Raw genomic sequence first — 27,559 nt, 5'->3', positions numbered from 1 at the left:
TTCACTAGTGATTTCCCAATTACATTTTAACCTCAAAATTAAACACTGTCTTCTGTGGTTTGTTTAACTTCAAATAAAGTCAGCATTTGAACCAAATTGTATCTTTTATGGCCTTAATTTTGTGCAATTACATTTTGATCAAATGATAAAACATCAATTGTATATGTGATGATTTATCCCATCTGTTGGGGTTTATTCTTTACTTGTGGATCAGAGCTTTGGGCTTTATTTCTAGGAAATAGTGAAACTTCCCTCACCCAACAGTAAATACAAAGACCTTACTACAGTAGGCCTAACCATACACACACACCTCCCCCATCTCCAGGGCTTCATCTCTGTCTGTCTCCCTCACCAGGGTTTGTCCGTCCGCGTCTCTCTTGTAATCCATTCTTATCGGAGAGTCGCTGTCCAGACTCAACTTCTCCACTGAGACCTCCCTGAAATTCACGCAGACACAAACAAACAAACCAACACGGCGATGCAGACAGACAAACACAAGAGGGTGGTTAGACGTGGGGCAGAGAAAGCATCCAGTGCTTTACACTTTGCCAGGAGACACAAGGAGAAAGGTTTGAGGTCTGATGGCTATGAAACATCACAGAACAATGAAGTGGAATGTGTGCATCTGTGTGGCTTCTGGGTTGGGTTGTGTTGTGTGTGTGTGTGTGTGTGTGTGTGTGTCTTACCCAGAGTTGAGTGTGAGGCTGTGTGCGTTGGGACTGTAGGTTCCTGAGTTGTTGACAGTGGGGATGGCGTTTCGAAGCAGCCTCACCCACGTCCCGATATCAACGTTCATCTGACGGGCCCGAAGGAATGCTTTGCCTGAAAACAGAAACCCAACCAGTCAGATATGTTATGTCTTCAGAACCGATCATCACACTGTCAAGGAAAAGGTCTTCTTTTGTAAATCCTCCACAACTATTATTTCTGTATATTGTAGAATTTCTCTATACAAATATTTTCAGCTTTATTTTGGGCTCAATTTGAATATCCCCAGTTTACATCCTGTTTAAGTGTAGTACTTCCTATCTTTGTTCCGGCAAGTGCTGCGTAAATAAAGTTGTCATCATGATGAGGAAACGAGATGATTTATTCACCACTAGATGGTGCTGTGGTCTGAATTAATTGAGTGTTTTGTGTAACCATCACTGTTCCTACCTTCTGGTTATATTTATTTTCTCATAAAGTAAAAAAAAACAACTGCTGTTTGTTGATTTCAAAAGGTAATCTTAGCAAACTGTATTACATTTGCAGAGAAGAAAAACTATAGTTATTTCCAAGATCAGCATATTTTCCTGTGTTTCCACTCTCCGCTCACCTTGCTGCTTAGAAAAGACCTTCTTCTGCCTCTGAAGGCGAGGAGCTCTCTCAATGACCGGGTTGAAGAAGGTCACCTGCCAAACACACACACACGAAACATAGAAACTACAGATCAACATTTTAGTTCGTATGATATATCAAAGCGTTTTTCAGCACAGGTGCATGTGACAGCTTTGTGTGTGTCTGGGAAGGGCACATTTGAATATCTTTGTGTGTATTTATAGCACATGCATAGACAGGTGTCATGTATGCAAGGACATCTATGTTCACACTTATGTGTTGCTGTCCCTTTTCCAATGTTCTGTTGCCATGTGTGTGCGTTTGTGTGTGTGTACCTCTGCCAGCAGCAGGCCCTGAGGCTCCAGCTCCAGCTGAACTCTGTGTTTCTGGTTGTCCAGGAACTCCTCCAGCTTCAGGTACTTCAGGGCGGCCAACGAGCGGTAGTCCTTCCAGTAGACTGCAATCTCCATCTCCCTCGACTAAAACACACACAGATACCAGCTCTCAATAGTGGTAGCTGCAGATGTACTAATAGGATCATTAACGAGGCAATAGACACAATTTTTGCTTTAACTTATCATCATGAAGTATATAAGGCTGCACAATGTGATGGCTGTACACAACATCTGCGTAAAAAATGCAATTCTCTCTGCCTCTGGGTCACAACTCCCTTAAAGTGGACCTATCATGCTATATTTGAATAATATAGTGTAGGACCATACCTATATAAGGCATATTTATACTTTTTTTTTTTCAAAATACCAAACAGATCATGCATTTTAGCCATGCCTCATTTTGCTCAATTTGACAATTTCTAGCTCTGGGCAGATTCAGTGAGAACAGCACCATCTACTGGCCTGGCATATGTACTACAGCGTCTCCAGCGCTTTCGAACGGCAATGGCCGTGGCTGTCTCCTCCTGATTGGTGGAGTTGGCCCAATAGCCGTAGCGCCACTGTCCTGACGTCAGTAACGTGTTCAAATCTGGATCAGTTTTTATCAGATCCGTTGCAGCCCCTTTTTTTAGAGATTTGGGTATGGAGGAAAATAGAGAGGGTTGTGTTTTCTGACACTTGGTGAGTTCCCTGGAACACCGGGGACACATATTCATGTATAAAAGACGTACAAAAGTGCATTTTGCATGATAGGTCCCCTTTAAGCAATAAAACATATACAGTACAGAGGCATCAGTGCAAACAACCGGAGTCATGTCTCCGTTAAAAGAGGAGGCAAAGAGACATTTATAGATATCTTTCTTTCGTTTCAGTTTTTCTTTTCAGGTGTTCTTTGCTTTTGACAGTAATTTAAACCAAGATGTTAGCGCTAGCTATAATGTTAACAATATTTGAACATGTAGATCCATCTCATTATGTTTACACTTTAAAATCCACTTGATGTGTTCATGTGTGTGTGTACTGACCCTTTCCAGCTCCACAGTGAAGGTCTGGTCCCAGGCCTGTTCTCCCACAGTCTTCCAGGGTGTCTGGCCCACCACGTTGTTCTCCAGCTTCAGCACAGCACTCACCTCGGCTGCACGCACACACACACACAACGCACACGATCAGCACATTTGATTCCCTCTATAAGTTACATTACTCTACAGAACCTGCCACCCTAGTGCTGAACACTATAACAAAGAAAGCTAGTGTAATACCGTATGGGTATTGATTAATGATCGTAATTAATTTACTTGAAGACATAAAGTGCAAGACCTTAAGAAAAGCTGGCTGTGAATTGTCTGCTCAGGGTGTTGCAGCAATCTCACTAAATGTGCTGATGTTGCTGTGCAATTATGTGTGAGCACTCACAATCCCTGACCGTACCAACATACAGTGACACTAATTGAATTTACTCAATATGGATCTGCTATAGCTTCATTGCTATTTTGTGCTGAGAGCGACAGTATGTGTTGCACTGTTTGTGATGAAAAATGTCCAAGGGCAAAAAAAGGACGTTCTTTTTTTAAACCTTTGGAACTACATTTACTATTTAAGAACTGAATGATCGTAACAAATAAATGTTTATTCTTATTTTTCTTATATACGTTATAGGGAAAAATAATAATATAAAAGAAAAGAAAATAAGAAAGAATTCTGAAACGAACAAAACGAACAAAATGGGGACCACACTTACAGGAGAGCTCGTCTGTCTTGCTGGGTGTTTTCCCGCTGACTGAGCCGCTGCGTCCGTAGAGTCCTTTGCTTCCTCTCATGAAGGAGCGGTTGTCTCCGGGGCTGTAGCAGGGCAGCATGACGGCTGTCCCTTTGTTGCGACCTGGGACCACCTCCAGCAGCCCAACACAGCCCAGCAGCTGCACCTGTAGCGTACCTGAAGACAGAGGGGAAGAACTCAGGTACAAACCAACACCTGAAGGCCAAAAACAGCAAAGGCCACGACAGAAATAAATAAACTGTGGAATTGTTCTGTCATCCTTGCAATTTCTATTGTACTGTATACTGTATACCAGAGGCTACATAAGTAAATCTGCTTTTATTTAAGACAAATCATCTCTGTGAACACAGAACAAATATTCTTTTATTTACAAAGATTATTTCTTCATAAATAGCCATAATTATCTGGAATCCAATTTACGTCATCGGCCTGAAGATCAATAAAAAGCCATTACCCACCCATCACACAGGATCATAGAATACATAATACAAAAGGATGTCCTTATTGTGTGAAACGTTTTTTATTTCTTTGTCTTGGGATGTGTGCCCATTTTGTAAAGCAGAAAATGCCACTGAGCACAAGCATTACAATGTAGTTTTATACATATTATAATAAGGTTGAACCTGAAACCTCATCATCCCAACCTGAATTAATAAGATGGCTAGGGGCTTCGAAATGACTTTGATTTGAATAGTCTCTGTTCTATACAGAGTTAGTATACAGTTTTGCATGTTGTCACGCACATGCTTTTGTCACTGTGTATCTATGATTCTTGTTGTGTGAACATGCTTGACTGCGCCCCCTGTAGTTTTTGTATTTGTCGTACCAGTGAGAGGCGAGGGCTTGTTGAGGGTGCTGTACTGGTTGTGGAGGTAGGGGGCGCTGTGGCGGGAGCTGAAGACCGGGGAGGAGGCCAGGACCAGCTCCTCTTTGATGACGCTGGCCTTGGGATGGTCCTCCGGCAGCTCTGACAGGCGACGGTCCAGAGACTGCCTCAGCAGGTCTAAGCGCAGAGACGCCTCGCTCAGACGAGACTGTGCCTACAGATCATCAAGCAGAGCAGCTTTAAAACACAGTTACATTCACTGGGCGACATTCACTTCACTTTTACGTCTCAATTCAATCTCACAAACCACATAAATCCATACTTCCTGTCATACTTAGGTCAAATTTCAACAATAATAACAACAGGAGTATTGGTGTGAGAATACATTAGACATTTTCAATAAAGAGGTTCTATACTAATATACCTTGCAGAAGAATACAGCATTGATATTTTCTTTATACCATTTGTATTAGAAATATGATTTGCTTTTAACACCATTTTGAATGACATATACGATTATGTGTGTATTTTTTGTGTGTAAGTGAGTTCCAACGCCACATGGTTAATGATGTAAGGTTATTCTGAGTTTGAAGGTCATATATGATTTTGTGGCTGCTATTGTGAAGATATATATTTGTAGCTGCTCTGTGATACAGTATATCAGACTGCAGAGGAAATTGCTTTATGGTGCTACATTACTTCATATTGTCTGTTTATGTTGAACCAATCAACAGAAAGCTTACCACATTAGGTTAGCTTACAATGAAGTGGTGCTGTAAAAACGGTTAAACATAAAGGCACTGTGAAGTACAGGCAGGAGAAGGGAAGATTAGAGTTTCAATGTGTTTATCTAGAAGTAGAGATGAAACATATGATTTACATGACTTATATGTCTTACAGCTTTTCATTAAGTACATTTGAGATGGAGGAAGGGTTTGCAGTTGCAGGATATATATGTGTGTGTGTGTGTGTGTGTGTGTGTGTGTGTGTGTGTGTGTGTGTGTGTGTGTGTGTGTGTGTGTGTGTGTGTGTGTGTGTGTGTGTGTGTGTGTGTGTGTGTGTGTGTGTGTGTGTGTGTGTGTGTGTGTGTGTGTGTGTGTGTGTGTGTGTTTCCAGTCCTACCTCAGACAGGGCTTTCTTGTCCTGGACCTTGCTGGCCCCCAGGAGCCTGAGGACATTTTTGGCCCCCTCAGCGACGGCATGCTCCACCCTGTAGTGATGCCTCAGCTCTTCCAGACGCACCTCCATCCCACAGAGGTCCTGGTTACCTGCACGGTGAGACAGAAACATTACATGACTGTGCATCTGACCAGAGGAATTTTACACTTTGCAACTGAGATAGGATGCTATAAATATGAAACGTCTTTAATCCACCTGCACACTTTATTCAGTTATATTCTGTTTAATCTTGGCAGGTGCACTTGAGGACTTGAGTCTTGTTTTGGCAGCAGTGTGTTAGAGGTAACTCCCCTGGGCGTACTAAGTAAGGTTAATACCTTAATGCATGTCATGCATTACACAAGAGCCTGACAAAGAAAACATTAGCAGCGCCCGGAGGGAAGTGAGCAATCCGAATTCATTCCGTAAACAACATTAACTTCAGTTCCAACCTCTGCTTCCAAATGGCTTACTCACTCCCATCTTCAAAAGCAAACTCATATCTGTCTTTAAAATGTCCTTTTTGTTAGATTTGATGTTTGGACAAACTGATGATTTATTTGAACCTGACTAAAACAATTGATGATTTCCAATAATTACTTAAATGAGATGTCCAGGGTTGTTATGGTAATACCAGCTTGTTGTCCAGTATAAAATACGAGTATTTCCTGTTGTTACCACATACTACAGCTACCCCTGATTAGATAGATGATATTTAGCAATTTGCCATGCAAGAAAAAGCCATTGATCTAATAATGATGTGACATTGATCTAATCATGATGTGACATTCATCTAATCATGATGTGACACAGTTAAATGGAAAAACATGTTTTCGATACTCTGACAAATGGTTTAATAAATCGAGACCTGCCTACATACGCAATGAAGAGAGATTCATTGTGGAAGGTTGGTGCAGAAATGATATGAATAACATTTTTTAGATCACTCTCCAACGTGACAGCCACTGGAAAACGAAACCAATGACACTGATAAAACACTAACAATTGTTTATTTCACCCCTTAAATACAAAGGCCTGGTGACAGTAGCTTGATCCAAAACAGTGAATTGAGTGCAATGCTCAGTCAAATGGGAAAAACATAATCGAGCTCCTTCACTCAGAAAAACACACATGGGGTCAAACTCAGAGCAACACCCGTGAAGCACAATTACAGCTAAGTGGCTAGCTTAATGACACACAGTAGCAATCTCTAACAAAAACCTTGAAGCACACAGATAAGGGAGGAGAAGAGGAGTCATGAGATAAGGAAAAGGATGATAGGATAAATAGAATTGATACAAAGTGCATTTGTCTTTCAAACGTCAGGCTAGTAAAGAAGATGGACAAAGGACACAGAAGAGTGCTGAAAAATGATTTTTTTATGGCTTTTGAGTTTTCAAAGTGCTTCATGAGACAGGAGGAGAAAGAAAGGGAAGGGGGGAGGTAGGGGATAGGATGGATGTGGATGCTTTTATCTCCTAATAAGGTGTTCTGCCTGGAGCCCAGACCCTGTGAGATGACCTCTCCACCGGGTGTGGTGCCTGGAGACTGTCTGTCTGTGTACACTATACACACAACCCCTGTGAGTGTGTGTGTGCGGTTCAAGGAGAGACTATGTTGGACAGCAGCACAAAAGAAAATTCAAGAGTTGAATATAATAAGAGAGGAATATCGAGGTAACAACTAGGGTAAAATACAGAGAAAGTGTATTCAGGAAATGATATGGATATGAAGAAATGCATTGTTGAATATCACAAAAACGGATATAAAAGGTGTTTGTTGTTCTGCTGCCATCACAGTATGCTGCTTAAACACACAATCACTATTTAACTAAAAAAACGTAAAGGCGCCATTAAAGATGATAAAGGACCGATAGAGTTATGAGTACAAACAAATAAACAAGCACTCCACAGATTTAGCATTGCACTCAGTTTTAAACAATTGATTCAGCAGATGACCCACAATGCAACTCGGCCACACACAATCCAGTAAAAGATTCAGGTGTATTATGGTCGAGGCGGCTAATGTAGCCAGTTGATAGCCGCAAGCAAGGATGGGGAGCTGGCTACAAAGATATTTTTTCACATATGCATTAGTACTCTGCACAACCTCTAAACAGGTACACTTTAAAGTGTAGAATCAATGGCCATTAATATCGATAATTCTATCTTTATCACGCAACAGTAGAGCATTGAACTTCAGAACATTAAACCCAGTACGTTTACCACAGAGGAGGGAAGTACGGTCATTCAAGGTCTGTCCACTTTGCCATTATCCTCTTTGCCTTAAAAGCCCATTCTCTTAATAGCCATTGGCTGTCTCTGTCTGACATGAGTAAAAACAAGTATAGCCCCAAAGGAATAAACCATCCTTCAAATCTTTATTTTACTTCTACTCCCTCACATTGCTCTCTCCCTGCTCCCCTGCAGCATTTTACCAAACCGTCCAGCTCTCGTGACCGCAATCAATCGGCCCATTTTCCCAGCAAGGAGGCCATAATGGTCCACAGCACTCCCTGCCTGACAGACACTCATTCACCTGCCTCAGCCCCTTTAAATGGCAAATACGCTCAGCCACAACATTTAATATGTGTGTGTGTGTGTCAGAAAGCAGAGAAAGGAACCAGGACATCATATTCATGGTTTAATTGTAACTTGAGGTGCATGACTACGCTTCAGAACGTTTCATATGCAATCATCAGCCCAGAGTGTCTTTGCTGTGCCTCTGCACACAGTACAATACCATTGTGAGTGTGTGTGAGCGAGCGTTTGTGTGTGAAAGGGACTTTTCATCTACCGATCCTTTTGTAGAAGGGCAGGATTTCTTTTTCGATTGCATCTGTGAGTGAATGTGATTGATTGTGATAATGCGCCAGGTGGGTTATTTCACAGGATTTGTATTACTCACTGCATGTGTTTGTCCACCCGACACACACACACACACACACACACACACACACACACACACACACACACCACACCAACACACACACACCACACACACACACACACACACACACACACACACACAACCACACACACACACACAACACACACACACACACACACACACACACACACATCACACACACACACACACACACACACACACACACACACACACACACACACACACACACACACACACACACACACACACACACACACACACACACACACACACACACACACACACACACACACACACACACACTTCTAACCGGCCTATTCATCTTCCTCCCCGCAAAAACCAAAGTGGGGGATAAACAAAAAGCCGGCTCTATTGATCTGTTTTGCTGCTGTGTGTCTGCTGTCGGGAGCTGCTGCTCAGAACAGACTGTTCAACACGCAGAGAGAAAGAGCATTAAGATAGACACATGACAAGCATCCTGTCAGTGCCAGCTTATCGTTGTCATAAACCACAGAGTTATATTTTGAGAGCATAACACACAGTGAAATTAGTTCCTTTTCCTCTGATAGGTGAACTCAAATGAACAGGCTTAGAATAATTGCTACATGTTGCTCAAAACGATTTTAATTAGTATTTTCCGTATCACTTTAAGTCAGCTCCATGGTTATATGTACAGTACACAGTTTATAAAGGGACCTGTTTACCTTGGCTATACATATGATACTACTTTTTTACAGACCTACATCTAAGAGTGCTAACCTTTTACGGTGCAGAAAAATAAGACCAAATATTCTAACATTTAAAATGTGATCTTACACATTTACCAGCTAACCAAGACAGGTCACCCTTAATAATTTATAAATCTAAAACCTATTTTATTAGGCAATTAGCCAGCCAATCAAACGTACCCTGTGTGTCGTCATTGTGCTCGGTGGCCTGCTCAGCCTTGCGGATCTGCATGCGGATGATGTCAATTTTGGTCTTACTGTCCTGTAGCATCTGCTGGGCCGTCTGCAGCATCTTCTTATCCTGACAGGAGCAGATGCAAGACAAAGGGTAGATCACATGACCGAAGCGGGAAGCTAAGTATTTAAATACAAGCTGTTTTTGTCTGTTGGTTGGTTGTTATGGGCGATATATCTGTGTGTTTTAAAGCAGTACAGGAAAGGTACGTGGAGGTATGAGGGCAAGGTCATACGGCAAGGGCGAAACAGATGCTGAATAAAAGAGGGGGAGGGGATTTTTAAAGTAATCAAGAGATGAGGTATGTGCATGAGGGAAAGGGTTTTGTGTGTGACAGGTTTAACAGATTTAGAAAATCATCATCTGAGTCAGCAGTTTGCAAGGTCACACACGCTATCAGCCAGCTGGGGGAGGGTCTAATACCCTACAAATTGTTCTCTACATTGACATCCGGCTGTATAAATACAATTCTGTATCATTGTATGAAGCCAAAAGCATCTATTCTATACACTCTTATGTTCAGGTGTTTCTTTGTGTATGGATCAAGCCATCGTCCTGTACCTTGGTGGATCCATTGGCGTATATGGGGATCATGTTTTCCACTCCCTGTTTGACTTTGAGCTCGATGTTGAGCTGTCTCTTCAGAGCGGCGATGCGTTCCTTGGTGGCTGACGTACGAGACTCCGCCCCGGGAGACTGAGGACACTCATCTGTGGAGGGAAGGGAAAGGTTGCAGATGGTATAAAAAGACACAAGATGAGGGTTCATACAGAGCACTCAAAAGGGAAATACGCTCAGGGGAATTTCATGTGATGTTGTGACTTTTGGAGGATTCTTGATGCCATGGACACACATGAATCTGATCTGGAAGTTAAAATATTCATTATCAACTGGATTTTTGTACAAAGCAGTCCTGCTCACTAATTGAAAACGGTCTTATTAATATTATAGACAAAGGGTAGATTTGACAACAGGCGTGACAGCTTTTCGGATACACACCTTTGTTCTCCTCTCCTCCCTTCACCACAATGTAAGCATCCAGTTCTTGCAGCTGGTCATGCAGGTTGTCCAGCTTACGGTTAGACGAACGAAGCTGGCTGTCCACCTGCAGGCAGGAGCAAATACAGAAGAGCATTATTTCAACACTAGCAACAATGTCAGTGTGCGAAAAAGCACACGTCCCACCGCCCGGGACGTGTTATTTACAATGTCGGACAAGTAGATCTTCCAATTGACTTGTCCAGCGGACAAGTGACGTTTTTAGCCCTCATTTATTGACAAATTATTGATAAACTCAGTTTACAAAATGCAGAACTCATTCGCAAATTGTCCGTGTCCGCCATTGTTCGTTTAGAAATGTTAGTTTCGGTTCTGCTTGTCGATTCCTAAGGAAATGCATCTCGCCGCTTTCTGTACTGTTAGACGGGGCGGGGCGGGGCGGTGCGGGACGTGTAGCACAGTGGCAGGGTTGGGAAGCAAAACTCGGTTCCGAGTAGGAACAAATAACAATTGTCCGGTACCGGGATTAATAAGAGTTGTGAGGACAGGAGGCCGAGCCCCGCGGACCGCAGCTCTCTCTCTCTGCTCCGGATCATCTGATCGCTGCACGGTGCAGTTCAGCGTCTCTCTCTCTCCCTCTCTCTTTCTACACACAGCGGACCCGCTGCCCGTTTAACAGCCTAATCTTTGTCAAACTTTCTTATGTTCTTTCTTTAACACGTAATGAAGGTTATTAAGCGTTTTAGCTCCTACGTTGTTAATATTGACGCCATTTCCTTTATGCAATAAAGCAGCCTCCCTGTCTGTGTCCTCGCGTTGTCCTCACATCCCCCGACCCCCAGACTCGGAGGAGCACAGGGATGTCAGTATTGTTTATGAAGCAGGGTATAGAAAATACATTATTGAAATGAAAATAGTATTTATTTACTTTTACAAACAGTGAGCAGCTGGGCAGCTGCAGCTTGTGTATTGCAGGACATGTGTAAGCATGCAAGCGTCTTTGAGTTGTAGAAAAGCGCTAGGCCTATAGGCTATAAATATAATGTATTATTATTATTAGGCCTATGTGTTGGACATGTGTGGTTGGACTCTGTCTCACAGGCAGGTTGCAGTGTAACATCAGAGGAGACTGGGCCAATTGTACATTCTCAAACTGCACCACATAGAACTAACTAAACAATGCAGAGATTATTTTTATATAATTGTATTCAATAACCGTAAGAAATTAAACAGTATGAAGTGATTTCTAAATATGAATACAGATTTGACTTAATGTTTTCATAAATATGTTTTTCTCCCAGTTTGTCATGGGACTTATTTTTACCCTCTCAAAGAACCGGAATCGAGAACCGGAAATAACCGGAATCGAAAAGCAGAACCGGAATCGTTAAAATCCAAACTATACCCAACCCTAGGTATGTGTGATGCAGTAAAATCTTACCGCTCACTTACGTTAGCGGTGACGTAAAAATCGTGGGGAAAAGTAAAATACGTTGGCGAAGAAGAAGATTCCAGTGGTCCCAATTTTTGTCCATTCTGGACATGTGAAAAATGTATTCGGACAAGTAAATTGCCAAACTCACTTGTCCATCGACAAGTACTCTCTAAAAACTTTTTCTCACACTGAATGTATTGAGAAGCTAGAGAGCAGATCTATGTTGGCTTTAAACCAGTATAAGTTTTAACGGTTGTCTTAATTTTCTTTATACATAATGCCATAAGCAGGGAGCCTCAGTATACCTGTCCAGTGAAATGTAACTAATTGAAGGCTTGTGAGTAGAGGGATAATATTTTACTACAAATGTTTACTCAATCTAATCAAATAAGTGTAATTACTGGTACTGCTTGAACTGTTCTGTGGCCTACATTTAAACACCTACATTGATGGGGGGAATGTAGGAAGCAGAGTTAATGACTTCCGTCTTCTTTATGTTTCTTTCTTTGAACTAAATCAATTGTCATCAAACTCAAAATAGAAATGAATCTTTTGAAATTGTGTTGGGTTTAAACAATGGGTTGAAAAAATGTACTTTTCGCTTTCGACTCATTCCGACACATTCTTGTGAGCAAAGCATTTAACTCTTCCACTGCTTGTGTATTATTTTCTTATCTATATCCACACAGAGATGCTGGATCTGTACTTGGCAGCTCCAGGAAGTCAATATGTGAGCTAGTGCTGCATTCCTGCTGCTCAATGTAGAAATATGAGCTCAGTGAACATACTACTGAATACAAAGATATCAAAAATATGTATCACATTAAGCGTTAGAAAAAGTGCCAGATCTTTCAGACAGGTCTTAACTGTCTCAAGCACAGACAGGATAACAACCAAACATACCAGCAAAACGACCCAGTTCCTGTGTGACTGACTCACCAGACACTGTTCCAGTCATTAAACCGGTTTCCTGCAGTCCTACTGATGTACAATTCCAATTTAAAGTTCATCCATGATCAGATTACTTATTTCTTTGTTGTTACTGACGTTGTGTCAATTATGCGTTGTCATATTAACTGTTCTTGTAAAGTTTCCTTTTGACAAATCTTTCTATTTGCTTTGCCAATCATTCATTACCAGTCAGAAACCAGTTTTCTTTGAGACATTTGAGTGGTATGACAAGCAGAAAAAGCCGGAGACGTGTGCACTCTAACATGTCCCTGGCTTTTAGAGGGTCCGACAGTAGCTGTGTCTAACCTGCTGTGCGTTCCTCTTGTCAGTCGTCGCTCTCCGTAGGTTCTCTGCTCCTTCCTTGATTTTCAGCTCTTTACGGATCTCTCTGCGGATCCTTTCGCGCTGCTCGTCCAGGAGCTGCTGCACACTGGAATCAGAGAAGTCCGAGTTCTGGTCCAGACCGAGCTGCTCCAGAACAGACAGCCCATCTGGGTCACTCTGGACAGAGAGGGGAGGACAATGATAAAGAAGTTAGACTATGTGGTTATATGAACAAAACAATAGATTGTGGTAGCATAGTCAGCCTGGTAAGAGGAGGTGTTGAGAGTCGTAGACAGAGATGGCGAGCAGGATAAGGAGTAATGGGAGGAAAGAGATAGAGAAGGCGAGATGATGGTGGTGGGGGTTGGGGGAAAATGGCAAAGTTGCGGAAAATGAAAATGCTAGTAAAAAGGAAGCAGGAAGGGCAGTGAAGGATTTACAAAAAACTTGTTCAATCAGTGTTATAACAATAGAAACACAAATGTCTAATGTGAAACCTGCTTACAAGAAGAGCTTAAGGATCAGGAACACAATTAGAAATCCCATTTTCAAGATACTCTGCCTGAAAAAATGGGCTAAAACTCAATTAATCAAATCAAATTACAAATCTGTACCATGACCTGTGGCGTCGGTTGTCCTTTGTATCTTGAACCGGTTCTACTCTAATGCGAGATAAATATCAAGAACATCTTAACCTGGAACATACTATACCTAAATGAAAAACATACTCTACCAAATATAATTGGGCTCCACTCCTACTTAAGTTTCTACTCACTTCCTGTGTCTTTTCAAAAATGACTCCTAGCAGAGTTCTGGAGACTCAACTAGCCCGACACACAATCAGGAACTCAGCAGGAGCGAGAGCGTTAATCACTAGAAATCACAGCCACTCGGGCCAATATTACAGGAACACACAAATCAAACAAACAAGCCAACAACACTTAACCTCCGAGCTGTCCTCATCCTCCTCGTCACCATGCCAACACATAGTCCACTCAGATGTTATGACCAGAAAACGTTGGTACGCTCCTGAGCTCGGACCAACAGCTAATGCCACACCGAAAGCGAATAGGAGAATAAACGATAAAAAGAGATAAAGAGAGGGAGAGTTAAGTGAGGGAGGGGGAACGCCCCCGAAAGAGGATATCCGTCCCAACACCAAGCTGCTCAGGCCTTTCCTGTTTCCTCTGCAATTTTGCTGCTGTCAGAGGAGAGTGAGAACCAGAGAAAAGGGAGACAGAAACTCTATACATCAAGGACACATCCTCCACTCCCAGAGTTTTTGGAAAGCATTCCTGGATCTGTAGCAGTAAGCTTGTACAATGTTTCTCAAATGCTTATATGTATCAATTACTCAAATCGGGCTCCAAGTGAATTTGTGACAGCTTTTTATTAATGTTGTGCTCTCATTGGGTCGTGATGTGATATGATCTTGAGGGCGGAAACATGGGAAGTATGCGTTTCCTAAGTTTTGGATCAAAGCCAGAGAGTAAAGATTAGGATGCTTTTCTTGACCTCTTGTTCCCTTCGGGCTCCACATCTACAAACCAAGAAATCCCCCTAAAGACAGCCTACAACAACATTATCCAAATCAGAAATTTAGCACAGTTTAAGACCCCTCAACACTGCACAATACGAGTGATCTCACAGGTTGACTGCATGTACCACAGGGCCAGATGGGTGTGATCAAATATCGGTTGCAATCTGTGTTCATGTCAATACAATGAAAGCCTGATGGTTTGTAGAGATATGGAGTATTCGGATAAAGATGGAACATACTGTACAATTTAATCATAAACTTCTGCCAGTCTTATGTTTTGAAAATTAGCTACAGGGATAGGACTGCGGAGTTCTTTTTTACATTTATCCCAACAATGCTACTGAGAATCCAGCATTTGTATCCAGATGTATTTAATGTTGTATTACAATTGACCCATCTACAAACTGTGAGAATTTGTTCCAAAAATGTGGTCAACAGTCAGACTTTTGACACAAGCAATCTGTCAGGGGACCAGCCTACCAGTGCCATCAAACACTGTTTTAAATTGAGGAGAACTAAAGACCGTACAACGTTTCTTCATACATTTGTAAATTGTCATCTGTGACAGCCCCACATCGCAGTGTGAAGAGGGCTTTACTCTGTCCATCTTTAACAATACTGGAAATGTTCTCCACCCTGTATGCCACAAAATCTGGTTGGAGAGATGAAGAAATTGCAAGCAGGAAGAGGTTGACAGCTAACAGCTAGCTCTGAGCTACAGCTACATATGAACACAGCCATGATATGGCGTCATAGGGCAGCAACATTAGCAGTGAGCTGGCAGCTTGCCTGATGGCTGCCCAAACATGGATGTGTTGTAAGAACTACATACCGCAGTCCTTTAATGAAAACCCCTCGCCCAGCTCATAAGCCACAACAGATGTTCCCACTTCCTGGTTTGCTTCCACATGGTACAGTACATGACATCATGCACACACATATAGCTCTCTAATGCTTTGGGAAAGGTTTGCAGATATTTAACCTCCATGGATTGGAAATGTATAAAAAAATGATTTTCTGCAGTTCTGAGTGTCCTGTCAATATTTCTACAGATGTCTTTTTTATAATGACTGTCAACTGTATGGATAAATGCTTGTTGGGCAGCAGTACTGCAAGTGGCCAATGGGGCTGCTTTGAGGTCTGTTAATAATCTAACAGGGAGAGAAGATTAAGGAGTTCCCCACTGGTTCAACACAGGCAAAAAAAAATAGGTTACAGAATACCAGGGTTCATACACTTTTTCACAAATGATTTTCAATGACTTCTCCATGACCTTTACCTAATTTTCCATGACCAAAGAAATTACTCTCTCAGCGGTACCACTGAAAATTGTTTATTTTAACATGGAACAGGAAAATAAGGTCTGCATATGAAACATGTTGTGCCTATCTAAAACAAATCAAATAGTAGGCTTACTAGTTTCTACAGGCAACTAAAATCTCTCACCAGCAAAATACCTCGTCAGTTAAATGCCATTTTACGTTTCATTACTATACGATACAGTATTTATTATCATTATAGTATTACTATTTTGGCGATTAGATCAAATATAAATTATATTTGATGCAACTTTAGTTACATTTCCATGACTTTTCCAAAACTTTGGGAAAAACATTGTTTTCTATAACTTTTCCAGGGCCTGGAATTAGCATTTTGAATTTCCATGACTTTTCCAGGTTTTTAATGACCGTAAGAACCCTGGAATATGTATACAAATACAACACAGCAAATACATTTTTACAGTAAGAATAATGTCAGCTTTTGAGCTTTAAAACACAGTCTGGTCTAATTGAAACATTTTCTGTGTTTCCTTGACATAATAGAGACATTTGAGATCACAAGAGTGGACTAATTAGGTCTGCAATTTTGAGCTAATTCTGACGTGACTTTGACAAGACACATTTCATCCTCTCTTTTCTCCACCCATCACCTCCACCTCCCTATGTAAAGTGTGTGTACATGTGATCCACAGCTGATGAAATGTTTGCTTACATTTACAGCATCAGTCACAGTGGGAGTAACTGCTCTTGACTAAAGAGGCGAAGGAACCGGAAAAAAACGTTGCTATTATGTTTTAGTGTAATTGATAGTTATTGACATTTTAGAGCGGGGCTCAGCTCACCCTCCACCCACCTGTGTGTGTGTTTATTTTATTCCTTAACTGCAGTCTAGGTTCAAATCTGACCCTATGCCCTTTTGTTGCATGTCGCCCCCCTTTCATCAACCTTATCTTTCTAATAAATTGCCAACAAAAGCATTCCAAAAAAAAAACTTGTATAAAAATTAGACTATTTTGGCTACTAAACTATAATGCTAGTGCTCTTTCTTGAAAGGGGTTAATTGATTGCACTCTTATAACAATATATAAAAAAAAAACTTTCAAAATGATGAAAGACACATCCTGCTTTGGCTGCATTATTGTTCTAGTCTGTCAGTATGCAATTTATTATATAATAGTATTTTAACATGTTGTACAACAATTAAACCAGAAAAGAACACAACCCCTGGTCCAGTTGTCCAGTCACAGTCTCCCTTTAAGATGTCATTTGTTCAGTTTGTGGGAACATGACTCCTGTCACCTCCATCACAACATGTGAGGAAGACGTGTACTGTAACAGCGGCAGATGTTGACAGGATGTATTTTGACACACATATGTACGTCATACACGTCTCTTAGACTGACACCTGTCCAATGAACTGAGCTCAGCAGTTACACAGAGAAAAGCTGACACGATAAAAACACTCCACTCCATCTTTCAGTTGTTGACCCGGGGTAACACTACGAAAATGGCAACAGCTATCGGGCATGACTGACTCATCTAATTCAGCTAGTTAGTGAAGTAGCACAGGGAGAATCATTCATCAGCAGCGTCAAGGCAAGTAATGACGAGGCTAATTTAGTAGATAAGTCACTGCACCAAGTGAGGATAATTCAATCAGACTGTGTGAGCAGCGTAGATGAGCCTAGGGCTGAATAGAGAGGGACAAGAAAGCACATAGGATACGTGCAATATTCCGTGTTTGCGTGTATTAGCCTGTCCTTCAGTGTGAGGAGAAAGCCTGGAGTTCTCCCACTGAGTGCTAATGACCACTCGGTACAGATCGTGTCCACACACAGGTCATGGAAGGTCATTGTCGTGCAAGCATACATGACATGGATAACAATAGGAGATGTATTCACTTTGAATTAATGCACACTCTATTTAAAAAAATAACCAACCAAAAAACCTGGCCCAAAGTTGCGAACTCTTTTCCAATTGAGGTATGTAGCAGCACTAGCTCCAAAAGTATGGTAAGTAGTGAGAACGTTTCCAACTTGGTAACCAAAAGCCACTCCCCCTTAAATGATCATTATGAACGAAAACAATGAACATATATGTGGAAGACTGGTGAAAATACGTTACCCCCACTAGCTTTCATACTAATATCTTTGAGTTTTGGACTCAAACTAATTTAAAGACATCACCTGACATCACACTTTGAGAAACAAGGATAGACGTTTTTCACACATTTTTGAAATCTTATAGACAAAACTATTAATCTAGAATTAATCAGCAGCATAAATGAATACACGAACACACACTCCCACTTTCCAATGAAACATGAGGACATGTCTCTTGGGGAATGAGGACACAGAGCTCAGCCCATTTCTGTGTTATTATAAAGGGTGTGATCTGTGTACTCTCACAGCTCCAGTACATTCGCTCCAAATTCGCTGGTGAATATGACACTAGGTGAAAATGCCATTACAACTGACTTGATCCCTTTTCTACCATGACAGGAGGAAGGACAAACAAGCTGGGCTCAAAGTCACAGATGACAATCGAAGAAGAAGGAACAACATTTTTTTTTTTGTCTATATTTGTTAATTCCTCCCAAATAAGACAGGAAGAAAGTGTTACTCTTTTCCAGGTACAGCTGAGGAGGGTACTTCCTGCTGCTTTGATGATCTTCCAAAATCTCCACTTTCATTAGAAATCTTCTCCCATCATCATGGTTATACTGTCTTTTATATTTTACTGAATGAGAAATTAATACATTTGGGTGTATTTTGCATTTTACATCTTAAATATGATACATAAATTGACCACAACTTTTAACAAAAAACAAGTATTTGGAAGAAAAGACAGTATGAGTTATCATGTATTTCCTTAATCTCAACAGAGGTTGATTGATTGATTTAACGTAGCATTTCTATAGCATTCTGCCCCAACTGAGGCCAACTAACTCAAGTGACATCAGTTGAGGTAATACATCAGACTTCCCACAAAATCCTTTATAGACTATTTTTCACAAAGGCTGGAGTACTACCAACTTTTCTGTGGAATTCCCCTTTCACTTCAACCTATCATTTTATGTCATGCATGTCAGAAACATACTGTAGGAAGAGCGAGAGGACCAAATGCATGGTTGATTTGGACAAGTTTTTTTTTAGCCCAGCTGAGTAGTCTGTGGCAACAAAGGACATATGGTGCTTAGTTAAACACATGTGCATACTTATGTCATGTAAAAGCGGCATGGCTCTCAGGTTTCTCTTTCAAACAGACACACTGGCACATACTGTATGACAGAGGCATGAGTCTGCAAAGGGTTTACAGCAACTTGCACACCACTTCCTCTAGGTGTCTTCCTCTGCCACACGGGCCATATTATTCTGCTGAAAGACAAACCGGCAGGGAAATACCATTTCCTATTGTTGTCAAATTGACTGACAGCATGGCAAAGAGAGAGGAAACAGGGAGAAATAAGACAGGAACAGAGTGGATAAGGACGAGAAGGGAAAACAAACTAAACATTTAGTTTTTATTTCAAAGGATAGGATGGTTAAACCCAGCCAATAATCTTTAGGTAAAATTGCATGAAAAGTATCCAAATCACTGTTAAATTAAAGGACAGACTATTTTTGAGGGTACATTTCAAGTCTGTGTCTAGCAGCACAGTTGCAGTGATATACAAATTGGCCATCTCCAGCAACTGCACCATCAGTAATGAAGACTAGAAAAAAGACACAAGCAAGAGCAAAAGCCAGTTTGTCCAGTCACGCTCATGAAAAAGACAAGAAGAGAAGTGAGGGGCTGGAAGAGAGAGAAACAGGCGAGGCAAACAAAGAGAGAGCAGCAAGGGGACAGGAAGAGAGGAAGAGAGACGGGTGAGGCACAGCAGAGCAGAGCGGGTCACAGGGTTGAAGCAGACAAACAAGCAGGGGAAAAGAAAAAGAAGGAGATATAAAATGGGGCAAAGAACAGCAATAGTACTGCAACTAAAACGTGTAACCACAACTTTGTATGATGTGTTCAAAGTGCTCGTTTTCCCTTAAACCAACAGCTACTTGACACAGTAAAGCATTAAATGGTCAAAATTCTAAGAGGCCTGATTTGCTGGCTGTGTCTGGAGCACCCATTACACAAGTACAGGAGGATGCTCATTAAAGTTCACGGGGGGGGGGTGTCAAATACTGCTGTTGGTTTAACCCTCTTTTGTTGATTGACAGCTGGTGGTTTGTGGATGTATTCAACAGGGAATGAGGACAGGCAGTTGGCCTTTAACCCCTTTGGTCACATTATACACCTCCAGTTCGCCCTTTCTACTTCCTCAATAACCACAAACATCAACACTTAGTGTAGAGGTGGCTGTTTGTAAATAGCAAACTCAAATTATAAAAGTCCCCAGCTCTTATACAGTAAGGTTAGCTGGATCTCAGAATTTAAGAGAATGGCTCAACTTGGCAGCCATAGTTTATCATCATCTATTGGCCACTTAACTCTTTCGATTCAGGTCCTGTGGGCTTGACAGCTTGGCAGATGTGGAGGAAACCATATTCTTTGAGCTGCATTTAAGACAGAGATGATTGCCAAACTCATTCAGCCTGCACAAACAAATGAAAATGGAGCTGGAGTGCCAGACACACCGGCTGTGTCCAATCATGTTGTTTCATTGAATGTGCTTCAATTGATTGGTATCAAACACGCTAGACACCTATTACCAACCTAAGAAGGTTTCAAAGGACAAGCTGAGAGGTGCTAACATGGTTGTTTTTAATTCGGTTTTTCAAGGGTCGAAAGGACAGTGGCATTGACCTGTAATAAAACACATACAGGTTCTGTGTTTATGTGCATCCTTCCCTCTGGCCAGGGGGGGGGGAAATAGCTTTGCTCCAGAATCCTGCTCCTCCCTCCCCTGACATGTGTTGAACCGCACACCAGGAAGCTGTCGTTTTGTAATGCAAACCTCGGGCGGAGTGCCTGAGGCTCACCTGGGTTATTGCTCACACGCCACAACACACACAAACAATGTCACTACAGTAATTTGTTACAGCAGCATCAGGTGCAAAACATTTTAGAAGAAATATTCATTCGATTTCTCAACTATAGTACAACTAGTCTGGTAAAAGTACATTAAAACAGTGGGGAATCTGCTGCCTGTGTGTCACTCCTACAACGTGAACCGTAGACAAATGTTTTGTTCTAAAGCACACAACAGTTTCCCTTTAGCATTAAATGACCATCAGATGATATCGATGATCTTAGGCCAGGTAGACACCAGATGAGACAAACCCCCGAAGTATGTTAGAATTAATCTCCAATCATTATCAGACTTCATTTTGTCTTCGACAGTAGGCTTGATGCTGTACTTAAGGATATGGTGGCCATTAATGAGAAAAGAACACCCAACAGGGAGATCATGGATCCTGTGTAATATGGGGCATAAGCCTACATACTGTACCATCACTTGGTACCAAACGCAGTTTTGTATTTTTTCTGTAGAATTAAAATCGATTACATTTATGTTCACGTTGGCTATCAGCCTGCAAAAAGATGATCCTTTGTAAAAAAGGCAGTCGTTAACAAGTGGTTTAATGATACTATAGACTAGGGATGGGAATCTGAAAACAAATGTATATAATACCTGAATAATTTCGAATATTCGATTAATCGTTCCCATCCCTACTATAGACTAGAGGTTGTCTGGAACAATCAAATATCTTCAAGCCGAACACTACTTGCAACATCATTCACCTTGGTCTGTGACCAAAAAATAAAATGTTATGAGAGTAAGAGCAGGGGATGAATCAATCATAAAGAGGCCTCAGTGGCCAGAGGTAGATGTTTAAATGACAAACATCCTCCTGTGGGAATGTAAACAGCTCTGCAGGGTGAAGTGGCTACTAAACCTTTCCTGGAATAGAGAAAGAAAAGGAAGCAGAGGAAAGGAACAAACAGCTCCTCTGCTGGACTATTCTCCAGAGAACAAAACACACAGAGGCATTCATCTTCCTCATCAGCAGGGGGGTGGACCCTCAGCTCTGCAGGCCATCTGTCAATCAAAATGTTCTTAAGCCGTGCCCAGTGAGCGGTCCAGACACCGATCAATCATTGTCCACTCCCTGCCCCGACAATTCTGTGGCGATGTCCCTACGGCTGTCATTCATCCTGCGGCTGGTAGCACATGCTGTGCTAAGAGAGGCCGCACCTGTAACCTTTACAGTAATAGTTGGAAATGATTACAGGTGGGAATGTAAACACACTGGCCTCAAGTGGAATATTTGGCTGTACAACATGGCTACATTTTTGAAGATCTATTTATAAAAAGGGAGGAAGTTGTTCTTCAGTAACTCCCTTTTTCTCATAGCGCTGGTTCTTAACAAACACCTTTCTGAGCACCAGAAGTGCAAAGATAAAAGAAAAGCACACGGAAGTTCCAGTCAAATATTACATGGTTTCAGAAAAATGTGGTAGCTTTAGTTCATATTAACTAAGTGTGAAGGTGAAAACTGGTACATTATGTATATTAAGAACGGGGAGGATGGAGAGCATGAGGACACGCACATCTGCAGCATTTAACATGGATACCAAGTGGAAAGAAAACATAACAAGATGACGACTAAACGATCAGATTGAGTCTAGTGTTAATGCTCAGTTTGCTGCTGTTCCCATGAACAAAGCCTCATCTATCGTACATACATTGTGGATACTAAATAAGGAGAAGACATGTCACATGCTTCATCTCATGTGACACTGTACAAGAGACATTTCTCTGACCACAGAAACTGCTACAAGCTATAGATGAAGCACAAACCCCTCTGAAGATATACATCAGAAGATTGTAAAAAAAGAAAAGAAAAAGGTCGCATGTTTGCACTGCACTGTGTTACTGGAGCATTTATGTATTAAGAGGTAAAAACGGTATACAATGTATACAGCGATGGAGGAGGGGCCCTGTTCGTTCCTTTGAAAGTTGCTCAGTATAACAAACACTAGAAATGGGAGTTTATAGATGTTGACAAACACTACAATACAATGAATTATGCAAATTGCATCAGTGTGTGTTTTGAAGATGAACACTGGGAACAGCAAGGAGGAAATACTTACAACTCTACTCCTGAAAGTAACACATTACATAACATTCATTTGGCAATTTTGCCGCAAAGTGATTCACAATTACATGAAACCTGCCCTTGCACAAGTTTTATTATCTAAATGGCTTTTAGCTGTACAGTTACCACACGTTTACAAAAGTTAAGTATTGCTGTTATGGCCGATTCAGTAACGTTACTGAAAACTAAGTCTAAAATAGATACAAAGGTTTGTGGGATCACAAAACAACACATAGACCTACAATGACGATGCGTTTTAAAAATGTAAAAACTGAAGTTATTTACATCTTTAGATCAGGAAGTGAAACAGCAAACTCTTTCCACCACCACATTTGCCAGTGTGCTTTGCTGAGGCAGTATTGCAGCATACAGAAGTGATAATCACTAGTTTACGGTTGAGTGGTTACAAAACTGAGGTCAGTTCAATGACAAAATTAGAAAAGATAAATGTCAGGATGAGAAAGATAAAAGTTAGAGATAAATAAAGTAACCAAGCTTGCTGGTGCTCGACTTGTTTCTGTGAGAAGTCTGAAGCGTGTTATTAGACTATTTATGTGCGAGCAGGGATGTCTGGGTAATTGTTCTGACAGGTCTGGGATATCTGCCTAGATGAACTTCATGAAAAGACAGTCCTGCAGAGCTGCACTTTAGTTTAGTGTGTTAACTCTAAAGTAAAGAGATAGAAATGGGTCTGCATGGCTGATCGCCAGTGAAGCACGGATCTGATGTCAGTTTGGGTTTGTCCCTGCTTGTCAGAAGCATAAAAACATGAGACGTGAGCTGATACTGGACGTGTTCACTATGAAAGGATCGGAGTGCTAAGGTTGGAAACAGACTTTGACCTGAAGCCAAACAAGAACTGCTTCACTCTGTTTTCTGTGCACAAGAAAGGAAATGTGTCTGAGAGACTGAGTGTGTTTGTGTGCGTGCATGTGTGTGTGTGTGCGTGAGTCATATAAAGAAAACATCTGGAGGCATTCCTGAGACGCCTGAGCGGTGACAACAGCCAACCTGGCAGGAAAGACGGGAAGGAGAGAGGGAGGGATGAAGGGAAAGGTAAACTAAGAGCGTGGAGAGCTGAACAGCGACTGCATGTTCCTCTGCACTCCCTACAGAATATCTCCTCCATAGCAGTCTCCTTCACTGATTTGTATTATGTGAAATACCACATGGATGAGACGAAAGCTATTTAAAACAAGAGACTGGTCAGGTGGAAGCCTCATAACTTAACACAAGTATGTGTTTTACAAGCAACGCTCTGAGAAGTTGTACATAGACACAAATACCTTTGAATACCCTAAGGGAATGTCATAAGATTATTTTTTCCAAACATCCTTTCATAACAAAATAATATTACATTCACTTTGATGTAAGAGAGTAAAGGGCAAACCCTCACAAGAAAAGCTTGGAACCAGCCAAAGGGTATCGTCATATTGAAAGTAAGACAGGAATTGATTGATTTTTCACTAACTTATATAAATATTCATATGATTTTGTAGAAGTAACTGTTACAATTCACAGATGTACTGTAATCATATACTGTTTTTAAATGAATGTTACCATTGAAAACCTGTCAAGATAATATTGCATATCATGTTAATTTAGGTCAGGAAGATTTGACTGTAAAATAATCACTTTATAAGTCAGCTTTATACAAAACGTACTCTCCCTACATAGTGCACCTTCTGTGCTCCTCCCACTGATGATACTAAAACTGCCTTTGGGAGGGAAATGTTTCCCACTTGGTTTCATGTCATCCCAGTTCCCTTGCTCAAACTAGGGCTGCTCGATTATGGCAAAAATCATAATCTCCATTATTTGGGTCAATAATTGATATCACGATTATTAAAAACGATTATCCATTTACTTTGAAAACATACATTTATTGGAGAAAAAATTTGAACAGTATGTTTTTAACAGTTGATTACCCTGAACTTTAAAGGTGGGATAGGTAAGTTTGAGAAACCGGCTCGAGATACACTTTTGGTTATATTCCATGGAATGCTCTTAACATCCCGATAGCAATGAATATCTTAAGTGCTTTGACAAAAAATCCATAAAAAAATTTCATCTGTGGAAGCCGTAGTACTGTAAAAAGCATGACCAATCATTTATGCCGGCCCGGCTAAAATAACTGGATGGCCTACCTGCCTGTCAGCCTTCCATCTGTGCACAAACTTATCTCGTGCCCTCATTGGTCATGTGCGCGTTCGTGTGTGTTGGAGGAGGGGCTCTATAAGGAAGTGGCACATTTTTTCCGGCTGTGTATTTTCAAATTCTAGCGATCTCGAGCCGGTTTCTCCAAAATTACCTACCCCACCTTTAAGTATAATTCAACTGAAAAACCAATAAAAAAAAAAAATTAATAATAATAACAAAATAATCGTTTTATTTATATTACGTTGTTTTCGTAATCGTTGCAAGCCATAATCGTAATTGCGATTAAAATGCGATTAATTGAGCAGCCCTAGCTCAAACTCCTCCTTTTCATTTCTTTCTCCTCAAGCAGAGGGAGGGATGAGACTGCAGGGAAGAGAAGAAGAGACAGACACCAAACCTCCCCACGAGACAGACAAAGGCCGTACGCCTGAAAAAGAGAGGGGAGGGAGGAGAAGAGAGGGAACGAGAGCGACGGTCAGCCAAAGAGGGATAAAGAAGCAGGTGGAGGAGAAAGGGAGGTGGTCGACCCTCACTGCCAGAGGCGGCTGATGGATAAAAGAGCATGTGAGAGCGTGCTGGGAGGCCAGACCCGCTGCCAGACACACAGACATCAGACACATGAGGGGGCGATGAGAGAGGGGGCTTGTGTTCAGGGTGGAGGAGCGTTCATAGAAAGCACATTTGGCACTACTGCCGTAACCTTACATACACAGCACATTAAATCAACTTCCCCAAAAACTAAATCAATTTGCTTTTGACCATTATTGAAAGTTGAATCATCTTTCTTACACATTATGTTATCGCAATGTAGAAGCAAACTCCTGACATGTGCTTCCAGACACTGGCATCTTTAAAAGACAAAAGCAAGCAGGATGGAGGGAGGGGGGAGGAAGGCAGGAAGCCCTCAGAGAAGACAAAAAAAGGGAAGCCACAGGTTCACACTTCACTAAACAACAGTATACAAGAGGTCATTGTATTGGTTATTTAGCTGGACGTGGAGCTTTGAATCAGTGTTGCCATTGCACAGTTTACAGTATATATGATAAATACACATGGAAGAGTGTTTTAATCTAATAGGGTAATATGAATTAAAAACTAAACTTTAACCTTTTTTCAAATCATAAACTGTAGTAAATTATAACGACAACTGCCATGACTTAAATGATGGTGTGCATGTTAAGGATTTTGGTACTGTGTGTGGCAATTTGTCTTAAAAGTAAAGTAAGCATTTGAAATGAATCAAACATAATGGTATGGGTTAGTAGACACCCGTGTGTTCAGTTAAAGAGATTAACACTTTAAGCTGTCTGGTGGTCATATCGAGCCCCCAGGATGAGCTCCAGGCTTTGAAGACAATTTTCTTAGTGGTCAAACTGTGGAAATACAACGTCCAGATACATCATACAATAAAAATATTTTCCTATACATTACATTTTTAAGATATATCAACTACCCAGTACAAATACGATGAGATCTCTTATTTAAATCATTACGTCCTCCCAGCTGTAAAAGACACTAATGCACGAATAAAGAGTTTTCTACTTAAGCATGATGAACTGCCATTGAGTGAGTCGAGATGGAGCGGCTGGGAAGCGGAGTAAGTGCGCTTGCTCTTTGGAACCAAAGCGGAAACAAAATTTGAATCCTCAACAGTTTAAACATTATAGTTTCATGCACCACTTTGCAACTGCCCGCAAGCTTAAGATATACATCAGATGATCTGTATCTTTAGAGGATATGTTGCTTCAGCTTGAAGCAGTTTCTGTGGATTGAGATACGTCTTTTGTGCAGTGTCACATGCAGCATGTGTCATTTCTTATCCTTGTTTAGGGTCTTTTAACACAGTAGCTAGCTACATGAGCTAAATGATAAATTGATGCTAACATGCTCACGATTTCCAAATCCTCTTTCATTAACAGGTTCATTTCGATTAATATTTTACTTACTCAATGCAAGCGGGATACTTTGCTGAACATCAAGGTGACACTGTGTTACACTCTCAGGATTTTTACCAAAGAAAGACTTCTATTTTTTCATTTTAAGCATGGCAAAAAAAACTGAGCTTTAATTCTTTAAAACACAAATTGTCCAAAATGGTGGGTACAGCTGAAATATGACCAACAGTTGACTGCAAGAAAGATATACCTTAAAAAGATAGAATGTGTGTGTTTGCCACATTGTTTTAGAAAAAATACATGTATAAACATGTGGGGGGTATACAGAAACTGGCTACGAGTATGTCAAAATAATGTACCGAGAGCACCAAGGGAGGTTTACATTACACTGTGAAACTGACAGCACAGCACAGAGAGGCAGCACGTGGAGGTGAACATTAGTGTGCCTCGGGAGCACCCCAGGGAGTCACTGCCCTTAATGTGTGTGTCACAGATTTAACGGTTATGACGGTTAGGTTCAGGTGTGGCAGCA

At 41.1% G+C, this 27,559-nt stretch overlaps 1 protein-coding gene across 3 annotated transcripts in view; it reads right to left on the bottom strand.

The window, feature by feature from the left end:
* Positions 1–27,559, bottom strand: part of pkn1a (protein kinase N1a) — a 50,155-nt gene that overhangs the window by 8,538 nt on the left and 14,058 nt on the right. Inside the window, exons 1-13 of one of the 3 annotated variants that reach the window (XM_034129895.1) lie at positions 14,005–14,106; positions 13,041–13,235; positions 10,349–10,454; positions 9,911–10,059; positions 9,295–9,415; positions 5,441–5,586; positions 4,319–4,532; positions 3,454–3,648; positions 2,741–2,850; positions 1,656–1,799; positions 1,319–1,394; positions 687–822; positions 311–437 (exon numbers count right to left, since the gene is read on the bottom strand). In XM_034129895.1, coding sequence (XP_033985786.1) covers positions 311–437; positions 687–822; positions 1,319–1,394; positions 1,656–1,799; positions 2,741–2,850; positions 3,454–3,648; positions 4,319–4,532; positions 5,441–5,586; positions 9,295–9,415; positions 9,911–10,059; positions 10,349–10,454; positions 13,041–13,235; positions 14,005–14,046 — 1,761 coding nt within the window. In that variant the 5' untranslated portion in view covers positions 14,047–14,106. Of the gene's footprint in view, positions 1–310; positions 438–686; positions 823–1,318; positions 1,395–1,655; positions 1,800–2,740; positions 2,851–3,453; positions 3,649–4,318; positions 4,533–5,440; positions 5,587–9,294; positions 9,416–9,910; positions 10,060–10,348; positions 10,455–13,040; positions 13,236–14,004; positions 14,107–27,559 lie in introns of those variants that run through there. The other 2 variants (XM_034129897.1, XM_034129896.1) reach the window with 2 other exon arrangements.

This window comes from Trematomus bernacchii, unplaced genomic scaffold, assembly GCF_902827165.1.
Source record: "Trematomus bernacchii unplaced genomic scaffold, fTreBer1.1, whole genome shotgun sequence".
Classification (NCBI taxonomy): Eukaryota; Metazoa; Chordata; class Actinopteri; order Perciformes; family Nototheniidae; genus Trematomus; species Trematomus bernacchii.
This window is presented reverse-complemented; position numbering and strand designations above follow the sequence as displayed.